The 14,599-nt window shown below is 34.7% G+C and overlaps 1 protein-coding gene across 2 annotated transcripts in view; it reads right to left on the reverse strand.

Annotated features, from left to right (window-relative positions):
* Positions 1-1,898: 1,898 nt before the first annotated feature.
* LOC131433717 (protein qui-1) overlaps positions 1,899-14,599 on the reverse strand; it is a 271,477-nt gene continuing 258,776 nt past the window's right edge. For both annotated transcript variants that reach the window (XM_058600273.1, XM_058600272.1), the window contains one exon: positions 1,899-8,712. In XM_058600273.1, the coding sequence (XP_058456256.1) occupies positions 8,696-8,712 (17 nt within the window). In that variant the 3' untranslated portion in view covers positions 1,899-8,695. The remainder of the gene's footprint in view (positions 8,713-14,599) is intronic.

The following is a 14,599-nucleotide window of genomic DNA, read 5'->3' on the forward strand; positions in this document are numbered from 1 at the left end:
CTAAAGTTATTTGCATGCACGGAACGACCGAAATCAGCATTTTCGCGAAAAATTTAGTTGATTTGCTGATTTTAGTTAGTTATTTTTTGAGACAACTAAAAAAATCTTACTTTTGCTGATTTAGATTTTTTATTCTCATTCCCTTAATAATAATAAAATATTTGTTGAAATGACTATTTTTTTTAGTTGAATTCACAAAATAAACGTACTGTCATTTCTTAGCTAAGGCACACTTCATATCCAGTCAACTAATTTTTTAGTTGAATTAAAGAAATATAATGTTGTTTTCAACCAATATGAATGGTTGAATTGGCTTCTGCAATCTGCAGCTATATGGCGCCCTGTCACCGAAACGGTAACACCTTAATGACTACTAGCCACTAGATGGCACACTACTGCCGAAAAATATTCAGACGCGGTTGTCTTTTCTATATTGGCAGGTATAAATACGATGTTGTGTTGGAGAAAAAGACATAAACGAAACGTAAACATCTTTTTGAATTTTTTTTCTTCTAAATCACTGTTTCTTCATTCTCACTGAAAACTTTGAGCACTCGGAAAACAAAAACCGAATACAAATAGTACACCGGACGGCGCAGCTCGGAAGGTTTGAAGATACAAAAAAACTTCATCACAATTAGAGTGAAACATTCGAAATTCACTTCACTGTTCCGCGTAAAAACATTATTACGCACAATCGCTTCAAGTGCGCACAAATTCTGAATGAATACGATTTCCACTAACAGTTTACGACATTTTTACATATCGGTTTAGAAATTTAAATAAAGATATATCGAACACATGCGAAAAACATCAAAACAATGTTCAAGCAGTTTCAATAAGACTGTCCTTTTTAGCTTTTTAATGGATTGTTTTGCTTTGACACTTCTCATGAGTTTTTGGCTAATAAACTTGTTAATAATACCCATTTCAGTTTTGGTTTTTTGTGCTGTCCTTCAGTAATGATGGTGATAGATAAATAGAAACAAATTTTCTGATTTTAATAACAAAATTAGTTGTCAATGAGAATTTCGTGTTGGATTGAAATATTGCTGGTTTGAGTCCAGGATATTCACCAACTAAACACATTCTCTAAAACTAAGAGTTTTTTCAGCAAAGTAAATTCTCAATTTTAACTAATTTTATAGTTATTTTGGAAATTTTGTTGTTAAAATCAACTAATTCAAAAACAGTAATACGAATTAGGCGCAGAGCTAATTTCGGTCGTTCCGTGTGAGATGGAAATTTCTTCTAAAAATAAAAATTTAAAAAATTCAGTGTAACTTTAAGGGGGGGAGGCTAAGGACCTAGGGCCCTAAGGACACGGACTTTCAAAACTTGCTTTCGAGAAAAACGCGTTTAAAGTTCATTGTCTTTAAAATCGAAGGAAACAATTTATTACTCAAGGGAGCACGTAGGCTCTAATATTCTCAAAAAGCCATATTTTTTCTTTTGTATTTTGTTATAACGAAACATTTCGAGAATGTTTTGTCAAGTTTTTAAGTCAATCGAAGCAGAAATCTTGGGCCTGTGTGCGCAGCTCTTATTTCTTCGTAGTATGAGATCGGTAAAGATAAAGGCCCATAACTTTCTGAGTTTTGTTCCGATAGGCTTCAAAATTTCACAGAATATTCTTGAAATGTTTTACTATCAGAAAATTGAAAGAAAATAATAAATGATTTTTCAAAAGTGTTAGACCCTACCCGCCTCTTGAGGTTCAAAATCTGTTTCGATCCCAATCAGACAAACTTGAAGCACAGCGGACGAATTTTCCTGTTCTGTCTGATTGTATTGACCGAAAATGGCAATTCTCCAGTACAACGTCAGTTGGCCAAACATTTTCAGATTACAGGTCAGGAATCCTTTCTTTCAAATTCATCATTAATAAAATTACGCAGTTGGAAACAATTATCTCTAAGCGCTTTATTAAGGGTTCACTGATTTTTTTGCCAATATTTTTATTTCACTACCACATCGAGGTGTCTTCACGACATAAAACATTAGGTGTGTGTGTATGTATATTTTATTTTCTGTGTACTTTGGATGAAAAATTGTAACTTATCGTATGGACCAATTTGGTTTGATTGGGAGAAACAAAAAAAAAAGATCAACACGGTGACTATACTTGCGGTCATTCAATTTACTATTTCCCACACACAAAGTTTATTCACTAGAGATACTTTATCGGTTCAGATTTAAGTTTTTTCCCTCGTAACGTATCAGTTAAACTGACTGGTATAGGAAACTTTAAAAATGGTAACGAAAGGCGAGGTGTAAGAAGGATAAAAATGATGGAGGCGCTTGGTGATCGACAAATAAAACAATTTCATTTTCAGTTTGATTTAGGAGCTATAAAAACAAGTACACTATCTGTCCTTGTATCAATATCAGTTAAAACTACCATTTAGTTTACCACAGACGCAGGGAAATAACAACATGCTTCAATATAGATTTGGTTTAGAAAAGGATCAACAGACTGAATGATTGTCGGTGCTAGAAAAAGGTTCACTACGGCACTATTAGTTCATATACTCTTCATAAACTATCGTTTTGATTAAAATCAGATCTCATACATCTAAAAGTAGTCTTACAGGTTACTGTGGATACAATCAAGAAATTTTACTTCCATGATTCCAGGTGATTGGACTCTTACTGTTTTGAACATACAACATGATCGACACTTTCATCTACACATTTCCTACTTTTTGGTTTCTTTTACTTTCGGTTAATTGCCACTATTATTGCTGGAATGGATAGATATTCATTACTTTCATTTGATTGCTAATCTTAGTATTTGTTGGAGTTCCTTGAGACTTCCCATCGTTCCAAACGGTCTTTACTTTTGTGAACGTGAGGTGGCTGAGTTTCGATTAAATCATTGTGTTTCGTTATTCAATCTTCGTATTCGGACTGGATCATTCTAGAGGCACAATACTCTGATTAACTATGAGAGTCATTTCTATTGATTGTTGAGTAATGTTTGCATATTGGTTGATGATGAATTTGCTTTGCTGCCACTGGATTAATTGTAGACACCGATAATAGATTTGAATGGGTTGCATAAAATTACTAGTGCTGTTGAACATGTACTTGATCAAATCATTGATAATTCGGATATTAATTTATTAACCAAAAATGTACAGGTTTAACGCTGGTCACATTCGCTCTAATTGGAGTGTTTTTTCCTATTATACATAGAAGTAGCATTAGTGAATAAAAAACTGTTATTTTGACTAAGTTGGTATTACATTGTGTTAATGCGATATCAATTATTGTTACTACAAAATATTGAAGATGAGGTTCTTACTAGAACTCAAAAAAAACTTTGTTGTTATCTGAAATTATATTAAGTAAATAGCATCTAGTGATCCGACGCTAACATTTTCTGAATGAGCTATCGGTACACCCAAAATTATTATGACATCCCATGCTACCAAAAGTTCCACAATTACTGAAAACATTTACTTTCTTGCAGCTTAAAAGTACACGTGAAACTTTTGAGAACTTGAACGTAGAGAACATGTTTGGTGTGAACTTTTTTACTGCTGGAGACACGTGCTTATTTTGACAGCTGGAAGGACAGAATTCATTTAAATTCCTCATGGACTTTCTCGCTACATAGAATTTGAACATTGTATTGTAGACGCTGCTTAGAAGTTCATTCGGTTACGTCACGCGAATTTTCGAGTGTGAATAATTACTTAAAAACAGGCTGCTTAAAATGCTATTAATGAACTCAAGCTTAGCTGCTTAAGCCAATGCTGTCCCTTTCATCTGAACTTTTTATTAGTTAGGATATCTCTTATAGCGTTCAGAGTACTGGTAAGAAGAGTGACGATATTGTTGTTCACAACATAAGAAATGATCTTCGGTATGTTGGAATATTAGATTTGACAGGTTCTTCCAAACGACGGCTGTCGTCACGCTAGATACGTACACTTCGATAGCTTTGTTTCCGTGTACTCAAATGCTGTACAGAGTTGAAAATTATGAGTCCTATAACTCTTAAAACTGAATCAAAATCGTAATACATGATTGTGTTTTTTTTGTAATTAGACGGTTATACTTATCAGGATTTCATTGGAGAATGTTTTTAAAAGTAAGTAAGAAGTTGGCCTCAAGAGAAGATTGTAAAAATAAATTACTAGAATTTTGCACTAAAAAATATCATGAGCTGTAGGAAAAATGTACTTGAAATGTAAACAAATTTCAAAAAAGCCATTGAGCCATTTTGTTTTAACAGTTGATATTTATCAGACTACGATCCAGTTGGCATTAAGAACCCTCCCAGGTTAAGGAGCAAGACTCCTTGCAAGCGTATGAGTACTGTCCACAATGTGTGCATAAAAACAAATTCTGGCGCTTCTTTTCCTGATTTTAATCAATAAATCTTCCATATGGTTGGAAAATAAACTAAACGGATCATACTGCTTAAAATTGGAATTCAAGAAAATCGAAAATCTTAGTCTAAAACTCTTCCACTTTCCTTAAAACTGTTCGAGACAAAATATTTCAGTTTCAGCTTACATCCACATTTGATTAGCAACAAAAACATTCTTATATTTTTTCTGGCAGAAATTATTGCGATATAAAGATTTACGTACCTTCTATAAGTAAGCCCGCAAAATAGGAACCTTTAATTAAACACGCGAAAGGCAATGGATATGGAATGTTGTCGTAAAATTATTTATTTTTCCGGAAAACTGCTTTTGTAACAGAAAATACGTAGTTTTATTTGTTTTGTGTAGCGCAATCTAATACAAATGCATTGAAGCAGTGTTGTTAACTTTTTTATTAGGGAATAAAAATCTACATTCATAAAGTGCAAGCAATTTTCCATCAAACGTTGGTGAAAAATTGAACAGAACTGATATTTCATCCAAAAAGTCAGGCTTCACGTTCGTTTGAGAATAAAAAAGATTGTTTGAAACTCAATCGTGCAAGCCACTTTGATAAACTGGTTGCACTGCATATATGAATACATAGATCTATGACATACGTACCAAATAAAATGTACGTAACACACAAATTACCAACACAAGTTAACTTGGTTTACTCTTGATCCTTAATATTCCAGTGCATGATAAATCTTTTATACGACCAACATCGTACACAGATGAATTCATGAAACGTCGAGATTTGCCATTATCTGGAGATCAGACATTTGAAGAAAGACGGGTACACACTTAAAACCTTTTCTCGAGTTCGGCATAAAGAAACATCGAATCAGATCGGCAATACGAAATTTTACTAATTTTTAAGTAATTCACATGCTCATTGTTGAAGTTTGTTAATGAAAAGTTCTTATAGCTCGGCAAAGCGCATTTTATTGCCGAACCTTGGCATAATATGTTACTGACAACTAAACAACATATATACCGAAATCAGGAAGTCCGTTTATCGAGATTTCGAACAGTGATAGCTTTTACTGAAATTCTGCGAGACACTTTAATTTACTACATAAGTTAAGCCAAATAAACAGCTAAATAAAAGTACGTGATCCCACTAACAAGAAAAACGCCTGTTGCTACCAGAGCTTAAAATTTTCACGCATTCTTAATGAAAGAAACCATTAAAACAGGTGCATTCTCAATATTTTACTGTCTCTTTCTTCTATGACAAGACGAAACCAAACTAACGTCTGCATGAAGCATCAGCACAATTTCAATTCTCATTCTTTCATTCCTTTCATTGTAAATCTGTGACGCTAGGCTATAAAGAGTGACTAAAATAGGACAAATCGAAGAAATTACACACCAGAATTTCTTTGGAAACCAAAACTACTACAGATTCGAACACCAACAGGTTAAAAGTCTTTGTCAAACCTTTCTCTGTGATTTTTTATTCTCAAAGCTGCGATTGAATATCGGCACTGGGATTTTCACTGAAATCCGCAAATGACTGAAAAGGCAAGTGAAAGAAAGAACACAATTTTGAAACTATTATTTCGCTTATGTCATTGACTGGACATGGATATCGTTCTCATAGTTTGCAAGCGAAGTTGAAAGTGACGTTAATTTTTCGTCTTTTTCGTCTATTTTGAGTCAATGAAAATGGGTTTTATTAGCTCTGGTTGCTACAAATGGTTATTGCGATCTAAAAACGAGTTCTTAAGTAAAACACAAGTTTAGAGTAAGAGTTACTCATTATCATTGACGGTTACTACTCAATGTTTGACTTTTGCAGACTTTTGAAATTTCCGCGGACCTTTTTTTTTTTTTTTTTGCTCGCCAAGTCAGTTTTGCAGGTCATACTTTATAGAGAAATTGCTGCCAGCAAGACATACTTGCTGACTGCAGATTTTTTTTAGCTTTACAGACCCTGTCTGCAGACATTTGAAATTTTTACCTGGCATCTCTGGTTCTTTACTTGGGTTCAAAACCTGAATGGAGTTGAATTATTGATTTGGATTCTGAGAATAAATTCTGGACTAGGAACTGAATTCTGTTCATGTAAAACTGAGTGCTGAACATGAATTCAGGATCTGGACCGACTGATATCGTGTGCTTATGGCAAAATAATTGCCAAGATTTGCAAAATGCCGATTGTTGAATAAGTTGGTTGACATGTCGTTGAAGCTTTTCGGCATATCTTACAATGACTTCCCGACAGAAAGAGCTTTCTATAAATAATCCAGAATAATTCGTAATTCTTATAATTAATGGATGCATCGTAGATTATCACGTCTTTTGGACTTATTCCATTATTTCAATATTTCGCCAGAAAACGAATGCGTCGTGCCAAACGAAAATGTAAAACGTAAAAGACAGTTTTCTAGCCGAATTTCGGCAAAAACTAACACAAATTTCAACAGGCATTTACAAATTTCGGGTTAATTGTTAATCACCGATGAGTTCAGCACAAGAATTTGCCAAATCTCAGTAAAAAGATACACTTTGTCGAAAAATCAGTAATTTTACTAAACAAATCTGGCAGCAAAAGTCAAATTAATTAGTAGGGATACGCTGACGGTAAGCGGCCATTAATTTCATTTTCATCTTATATTATTCGATTGAAAATGAAATTTTACCGCACTGAAAAGTAGGATCTAGAAAGAGCTTTCTATAAATAATCCAGAATAATTTGTAATTCTTATAATTAATGGATGCATCGTATATTATAACGTCTTTTGGACTTATTCCATTACTTCAATATTTCGTCAGAAAACGAATGCGTCGTGTCAAACGAAAATGTGAAACGTAAATGACAGTTTTCTAGCCGAATTTCGGCAAAAACTAACACAAATTTCGACAGGCATATACCGATTTCGGGTTAATTGTTAATCACCGATGAGTTCTGCGCAAGAATTTGCCTAATCTCAGTAAAAAGATACACTTTGTCGAAAAATAAGTAAACGAATCTCATAAAACATAATATTGATTACTGGATTATCAGCAAAATTATATGTTGCCGATCAGTCTTGGCATTATACTTTACCGAGATGGAGTGTTTTAGGAGCCACCTATACAATCTATCGTAGCACAGTAGAAACAAATCTATGAAAAAAGAAGATAAAATCCTTTGTTTGTTGATCTATTTCTAATTTAATAAACGATTTGTCATCGTTGAACTTTTTGTGAAACTTTTTTCATGCGCTTACGTCGAAAGTAACGAATGCTCTATTAACATATTCCAGATAACAGATAAAGATGTTTTGAGCTATAGGCTCATTGAAAATAGGAGTTCTCAGATCCGCTGAATGCTACAATCACGGTAGAATTAACACAATGCAATAATTGAAACAGATATACACAATGTTCATTAAGTTGATCAAGATACAGTTCAACATGAAATCCTACTTGCTTTACATGCTACACAAATGAAGGATACCCGACAGAGACCATGTGTCGTGAGACGTTTATGTATCGAACTTTCTTATGTATTTCACCTCACCGTTTACGAAAAACTTTCATTTGAATATTGAACACTAATCCTGTTGAACAGTTTCACTTCTTGGTGGCATTTCATTTATTTCATATGATGCTAAAATATATTTTTGAATCTGTAATTAATTTTTCATGTTCCTCTAAACAATTCCTTCTCAATGATCATTGAACCATGATAGACAAAATAATCTCTTAATTACATTGCATGGTGCTCTAATTAACATGAGTCATAACGGTCTGAATTTAAAACAGTTATGTTTAGACTTATCCGAATAACTGATATTTAAGATAAATGCACTGATTACGATCATCTATGTCTGATTTATAACACGGCTAGATTATCTGGAAAACAGGTATATAGCACATAATTTTTTCTTCCACCATCCGATTTCCTAGCTCTTACTTCTATAACTCCAATATACAGCAGTACATAATTTCACGGCCTTTTTGTGAGCTTCCATTACACGTGTTTCACTACGACTGTTTAACTAAAATGACTACAGTTCGGGTACCGCCAGTTTACTCGGGTCAAACGAAACTGTGCTTATCAAAGAAATTGTACTACACTGCACGAGATGGGTAGCATTAAATGATATCGCTCCGCAAACGATAAAAAAAAGCTATGACCGCCCGGGCTTCACAAAGATGGCAGCACGGAAGCGAAGCTTTTTCGGAAGTGAAAGCTTCCGTTGTCTGATACCGAGGGGTGCCGTCGTCGCTATGCAATGGAATGTTTTACTTGAGCTGAAAACAGTACAACAAACCAAGGGAATTTCTGAAATCTGCTTGACTCTTATGAAATATTTGCTTTAATCCGCTAGAACGTCTGGAAAAGAGTACGAAACTTGTTGTTATTTGTTGTTTTTCAGGAAAATATTGTAATTGATGTGATGAGAAATTCGGAACTAAACGAGCTTTTAGAAACTACAATAATTGTGTTTGCAAAATTCAAATCTAGAATAGTGTAAAAATATTGAAACGACTACTTACATGATACTAAGCGTATAATATCACTACAAGCTACAGTACTCTTGGTTTCATCTAAGCTATAAAATTGTAATATAAAATTTAACATGCGAAATGTTAGGCTGAGTTTGCGTTCCGTAATTCAAAAAATTGCACTGAAATCGTGTATAAGGTACTATTTTAAGGGGAAATGTTATTTAAAACAAAGATTATAATATAAACCGTATAGATATAGATGTTTTGTGCTTTGGTCGGGCATAAGCAAACAGGATATCAACCGATTATTCTGACTAAATGTGAAGTAGGTTGAATAAATAGTATAGCAATGTGTATGCATACAATACGGAAGCGAAAGCATAAATGCAAATTGTATGAATTACTGAAAATTCATGCTAGTTTGACTAAAACTAATTTTCATTGATAGGTCACAGGTGCAGAGGATCTAGATTGGTGAGACTTTCGCATAATTATGAATTGATTTTAATATTGTTAAATATACGCATGGTGCAGTTAAGTATTGGTACAATGTTTTCATATTTCGCCTATAATCGACGGATAGAGTTTGGATGGACTTCCGGTGGAACCCTCAACGAGTGATCACGTTGTATCGTGTGAGTATTTTTTGGGGGGCCGTGAATCATTCTCACGAACAGCTATTTTTGTATTAATAATTATTTCTAGCAGTAGGTGTTTTTGTGTTGCTTCAAATTTAATACAATAATGGTTTTGAAACTTGTGTGTCCTTTTCCGAGTTGATATTTTGATATTTTCGAACTAGAAAATAAAGGCTATAGCAGGATAAGCATGTGAAATATGCCCCCAAAGAGAATTCATATTGTTATACCACATTCGAAAGGTCATAGACTGGAAACAATTTTCTTAAAGTTTCATCCTTTTAACTGCCATATTGACGAAGCTGGGATTTGATTTTTGAAGAAACCTCTCCTCCGAAAAATTTGAAAAAAAAAACAGGTATGTTCAAGGCATTATGGGGGAGGTTTACAATTTTTTTGCAAAATTTTTGAAGATGTGTTTCTTTCTTTAAAACATACTTGAAATACTTGAAACAAATTTTTTCCATCTTCCAATTTTTGCACCACCCCGGATTTTCTAGTAATAAATAAAAATTTTGGACATGGTAAAGTGGTATGTTTTCATATTTAAAAAAAATGTGGACAACCACAATATTTGATTTTTTCTAAAAAATTAATAACAGTCGACCACCATGCGTCCCCATTAAGTTCTGTTAGAAGGAAACGCGTGGTGCTTTGTTTTAGAGTTTGGATGGACTTCCGGTGGAACCCCCAACGAGTGATCACGTTGTATCGTGTGAGTATTTTTTGGGGGGCCGTGAATCATTCTCACGAACAGCTATTTTTGTATTAACGTTGAAGTATCTTGGAGTCATAATTGATGGAAAGCTAACATTCAAATCTCACGTTAACAACATCATCAAGAAGGTTGCCAAAAAGTACGGTGTATTATGCCGTCTGAAAAATGATTTAACGACCAGTAGTAAAATTCTTCTGTATAAATCAATAATCTCTCCTCACATTGACTTCTGCTCATCGATTCTGTTCCTTGCTAACAACACGCAAATATTGAGACTCCAGCGATTGCAAAATAAGGTCATGCGATTGATTTTGAAATGTAATAGATATACTTCCTCTAATATTCTATTGAACGCATTACAATGGCTTTCAGTGAAACAGAGAGTATATTATTTAACAATGGTGTTCATTTTCAAAATCTTAAATGGAATGCTGCCTCGATATTTGTGTGATCGGATTGAAAGAGGAAGTGACTTGCATAGGTACAATACTAGAAATGCGTCTGATGCGAGAACACCAAGCTTTTTGTCAGCCAGATCCCAGAACTCGTTATTGTACAAAGGGATTAGTTTTTTCAATTCGATGCCAGGACGAATCAAGCGGGCTGCAACATTGAGGGAGTTCAAAAAATTGTGTATTTCACACATAAAATCTATTTTGTAATTAGATCTTTAATGAATTAGTGCAATTTGATTTTTTCGAAAACTGTGTAAAATGACGAAGATTGTATTTATTTTATTTTTGTTTTTTTTTCAAGTAAGACGCATTAGGTTGTTATGTTCTGTATGATGATGATGGATTTTTAATAATTTGTTTAGTAAAAAAAAATGAGTTGTCTACAAAAGTATGAGCCTCGCGCGCGCAAAGCAGGTAGAGGCAATCTGGAAATTGAATATGACTGAAACTGGATATGTTCTCTTTTATTTTTGAGAGCTTTAGCATTCTACGTGTCGAGATCGAATCTTAACTTTGTAAGATTTGATGAATTATTTATTGATTATATTTCGGAAATAATAGGGATCGGAAGTTGTTGATGGAATTGGGCTTGGCTCTGCTCATCCGCAGTCTCGTTACTCCATCGTAGCTGATGTGTGTAGCGATGAACTGGTCCGGCGGGAAGGGCCAGGTGAATTACTGTCTGATACTGACAAAGATATCGGGTTCGATTCCTGATTTGTTTAAGGATCTTCCCGGGTTGGAAATTTTCTTGAATGACCCTGGATAGTATCGGAAATATTTGAATGTTTTCTTGTTCTCAGTTGTCAGAACAAATTGGCTCAAATGGCACGTTCCCCTTCGATAATTCGATAGTGTTTCATGAAATGGTCTTTACAAGCCAGTTGTCGTATGTTCGAGCCCCGAGCTGGAAGGATTCTTAGTGTCAGTAGGATCCATAGTACTAGCCATGCAATGATTCTGTACACTAAGAATTGGCTGCGAAGTCTGTTGAAACAGAAAGGCCAAATTCCACAAAAGGAATGTAATGCCAAAACTTTGACTTTCCTCCATGAAATGGTCAAATCGCTTTGCACTGTGGGGTCTCGTACAACGCGGTTTCCTTTTTGACAGCTCTGTACATCTCACTAAATGCATATCGAATTGAAAAAACAGCGAATTGAGTTTTTCTTTTTATATTGGTGTCAAACAGAAGTGGCCATTGATGAAGGTTGGAATCGATTACTTAATATTATTGACTGTATATTTCATTTAAATAGGAAATGGGATAAAAAATGTTATAAAAATACATTGCTATTTGAAAGCACACAGTTTCTCTTTGATTATTTTCGGTTAATTCTATAGACTTATCATCGTCACTTCTTTTATTGATAGTCGCTGGTAGCTGTTCTGATTTAAGCATTTCCGACAATATTTCCACCGGTCTTACTATTTTGGATAAAAACCGAGCATGAAATATTTAGTAAATAATGGCGGCCACGTGTGAACAGGACCCAAAAGCGCATTCACAGCAACGGCGCAGGATTCTCAAATATCCAGTCGATTTTGGACTGTATTTGATATAGCACTTATAAGCTTTGAAAAACGAGGTACAACTTATTACGGGGCCGAATAACTTTTTTCTGATCTATGTGTCTTAATTAGGTCATCTCGTGATAAAGCTTTAAATCCAAAATTGCTTAGCAGAACATCCTTCTCAAAAGCTTCTATTCCAGAGCTACTATATTCCGATACTTGTTGGTCTTGTTCCAATCCAAGGAATGATGATATTACCTTATTAGAACTTCCCGTTCGCAATTTGAACAAAAATACGATCAAATATTTCTCATTGACACCTGCATATCACGGAGCTCAATGATATTTGGCCAAGTTAAACCAGTAAAAACCAGGAAGCGTACCTCTGAGAGTGAATAATCACTTACTTAGTTGATTGGTACATGAGACGTCATTATGTATTCTAAGATAGTTTCTGGAAAGTACGGACCTTTCTACACAATATACCCAAAAATTAAATAAATTGATTCAGCGAATCAAGTTTTTTCAATGAACATGGTTGATAATGGCATGACTTGAAATTATGCAAAATGTTATAACTCAAAAACGAAAAATAACGCATCGTTTTTTTATATCTGTTGTTGTTTCAAATTTTAGAATAAATATAAAAATATATGTATAATATATAGAATAAATATAAAAATATATATAACCATGAAAACCATAATAAAAATATGCGATTGACGTTTTCAAACACAAAACTCCAACTTTATCTTTATCATGAATTTTTCCAGAAAACAATAGACAACCCTCGATAACATATCTTTATGATAACTTTTGACACTCCAAACAGGCTCCGTGGCAAACCGCAGAGCTAATACGTTTGAAAAGTTCAAAAAGGACTGCATTGAAGAAATACTCGAAGAATGGCAACTTAGTGTTTCGACAAAATTACATACAAATAAACAAAGTATATAAAAAGACAGCCAAGCGTTGCTACTCGAACTATTTGCGCAATGTGCAGAGGAGGCTAAAGTCCGATCCAAAATCATTTTGGAAACATGTTAACGAGCTAAGAAAGGTATCGGACCTACCCTCGACCATGTTTTACGAACAACAAACTAGTTCATTCACGCAAGAGATGAGCGATATGTTTATGAAAAAAATTTCCAGCGTTTTTTTCTACAGAGACTTTAAGCCCGTACCAAATATCTCAGGCGGCTCTTAATGTTCCCATATCGAGCCAGTCTTTGAATTTAATCAATATCGACATCGACGCTGTACTAACGGCAATCGTAAAACTTAAACCTTCACACTCTGCTGGACCCGACGGTATCCCGGCAGTTGTCTTGAAGAGATGTTCAAGTGCAATAGTAACTCCCTTATGCCAACTGTTTCAACTATCACTCACGACCGGAGTCTTTATGTGGAAATCTTCCTAAATGTTTCCTAAGCGCCATATCTTAATTGTTCGAATTAGTAGTTCTTAAGCCAATTTTCGACCACTGTGAACAATACATCGCGGAAACTCAACACGGATTCATGCCGAAACGCTTCACTGCTACTAATCTCTTATCTTTTACGACGTACATAATGGATGCCATGTCTAATGGCTTCCAAACGGATGCTATTTACACGGATCTCTCCGCAGCTTTTGATAAAATCAATCACGCTATCACGATCGCCAAACTGGATAGGCTGGGTTTCGGTTCCAGTATTCTTCGATGGATGCAATCGTATCTCTGCAAACGACGGCTGGCGGTTAAAATCAATGATAGTCTATCGTAGGAGTACTTTGCTTTTTCCGGAATACCTCAAGGAAGCCATCTCTCGGTCCACTGATTTTCCTCCTTTATTTCAACGATGTAAATTACTCACTGGAAGGCCCAAGAATCTTTTGCTGATGACTTAAAGTTATACTGATGACTTAAAGTTAGTTTCAAATAATCAAGAGTGCAGAGGATGCTTCATACCTTCAGCGTCAACTGACCATTTTTTCAAGATGGTGCGAGATCAACCGAATGATTTTAAACATTAGCAAATGCTCTATTATCACATTCACTCGTAAGAAAGACCCTTTGCGGTTTGACTATTGCCTCCATGATGCAGCGATTGAAAGTGTCACTTGTGTCAAGGATCTTGGAGTTTATCTAGACGAACATGTGAATTACAAGCAGCATATTGGTTACATACAGGGTCCGGCACTCGAAGTGTAACCAATTAAAAAGGCCATAAATTCAGTGTGGAAAATTACTTTCACTTAATTCAAAGTACAAAATGTGTAAAAATAATACAAAATTCAGAATCAATTCACTTTTGCTCGATATGACCACCTTTTGCCTTGACTTGATGACTTGAGAGCGCGAAGGAGTTGCTTCGTTTGGCCGAAAGCGGTCAATTCCCGAACATTGTATTTTCTGACGAGAAAATTTTTCCAATTGAGCAATTCGTAAACTCTCAAAACGA

This window comes from Malaya genurostris, chromosome 3 (genome assembly GCF_030247185.1).
Source record: "Malaya genurostris strain Urasoe2022 chromosome 3, Malgen_1.1, whole genome shotgun sequence".
Lineage (NCBI taxonomy): Eukaryota > Metazoa > Arthropoda > Insecta > Diptera > Culicidae > Malaya > Malaya genurostris.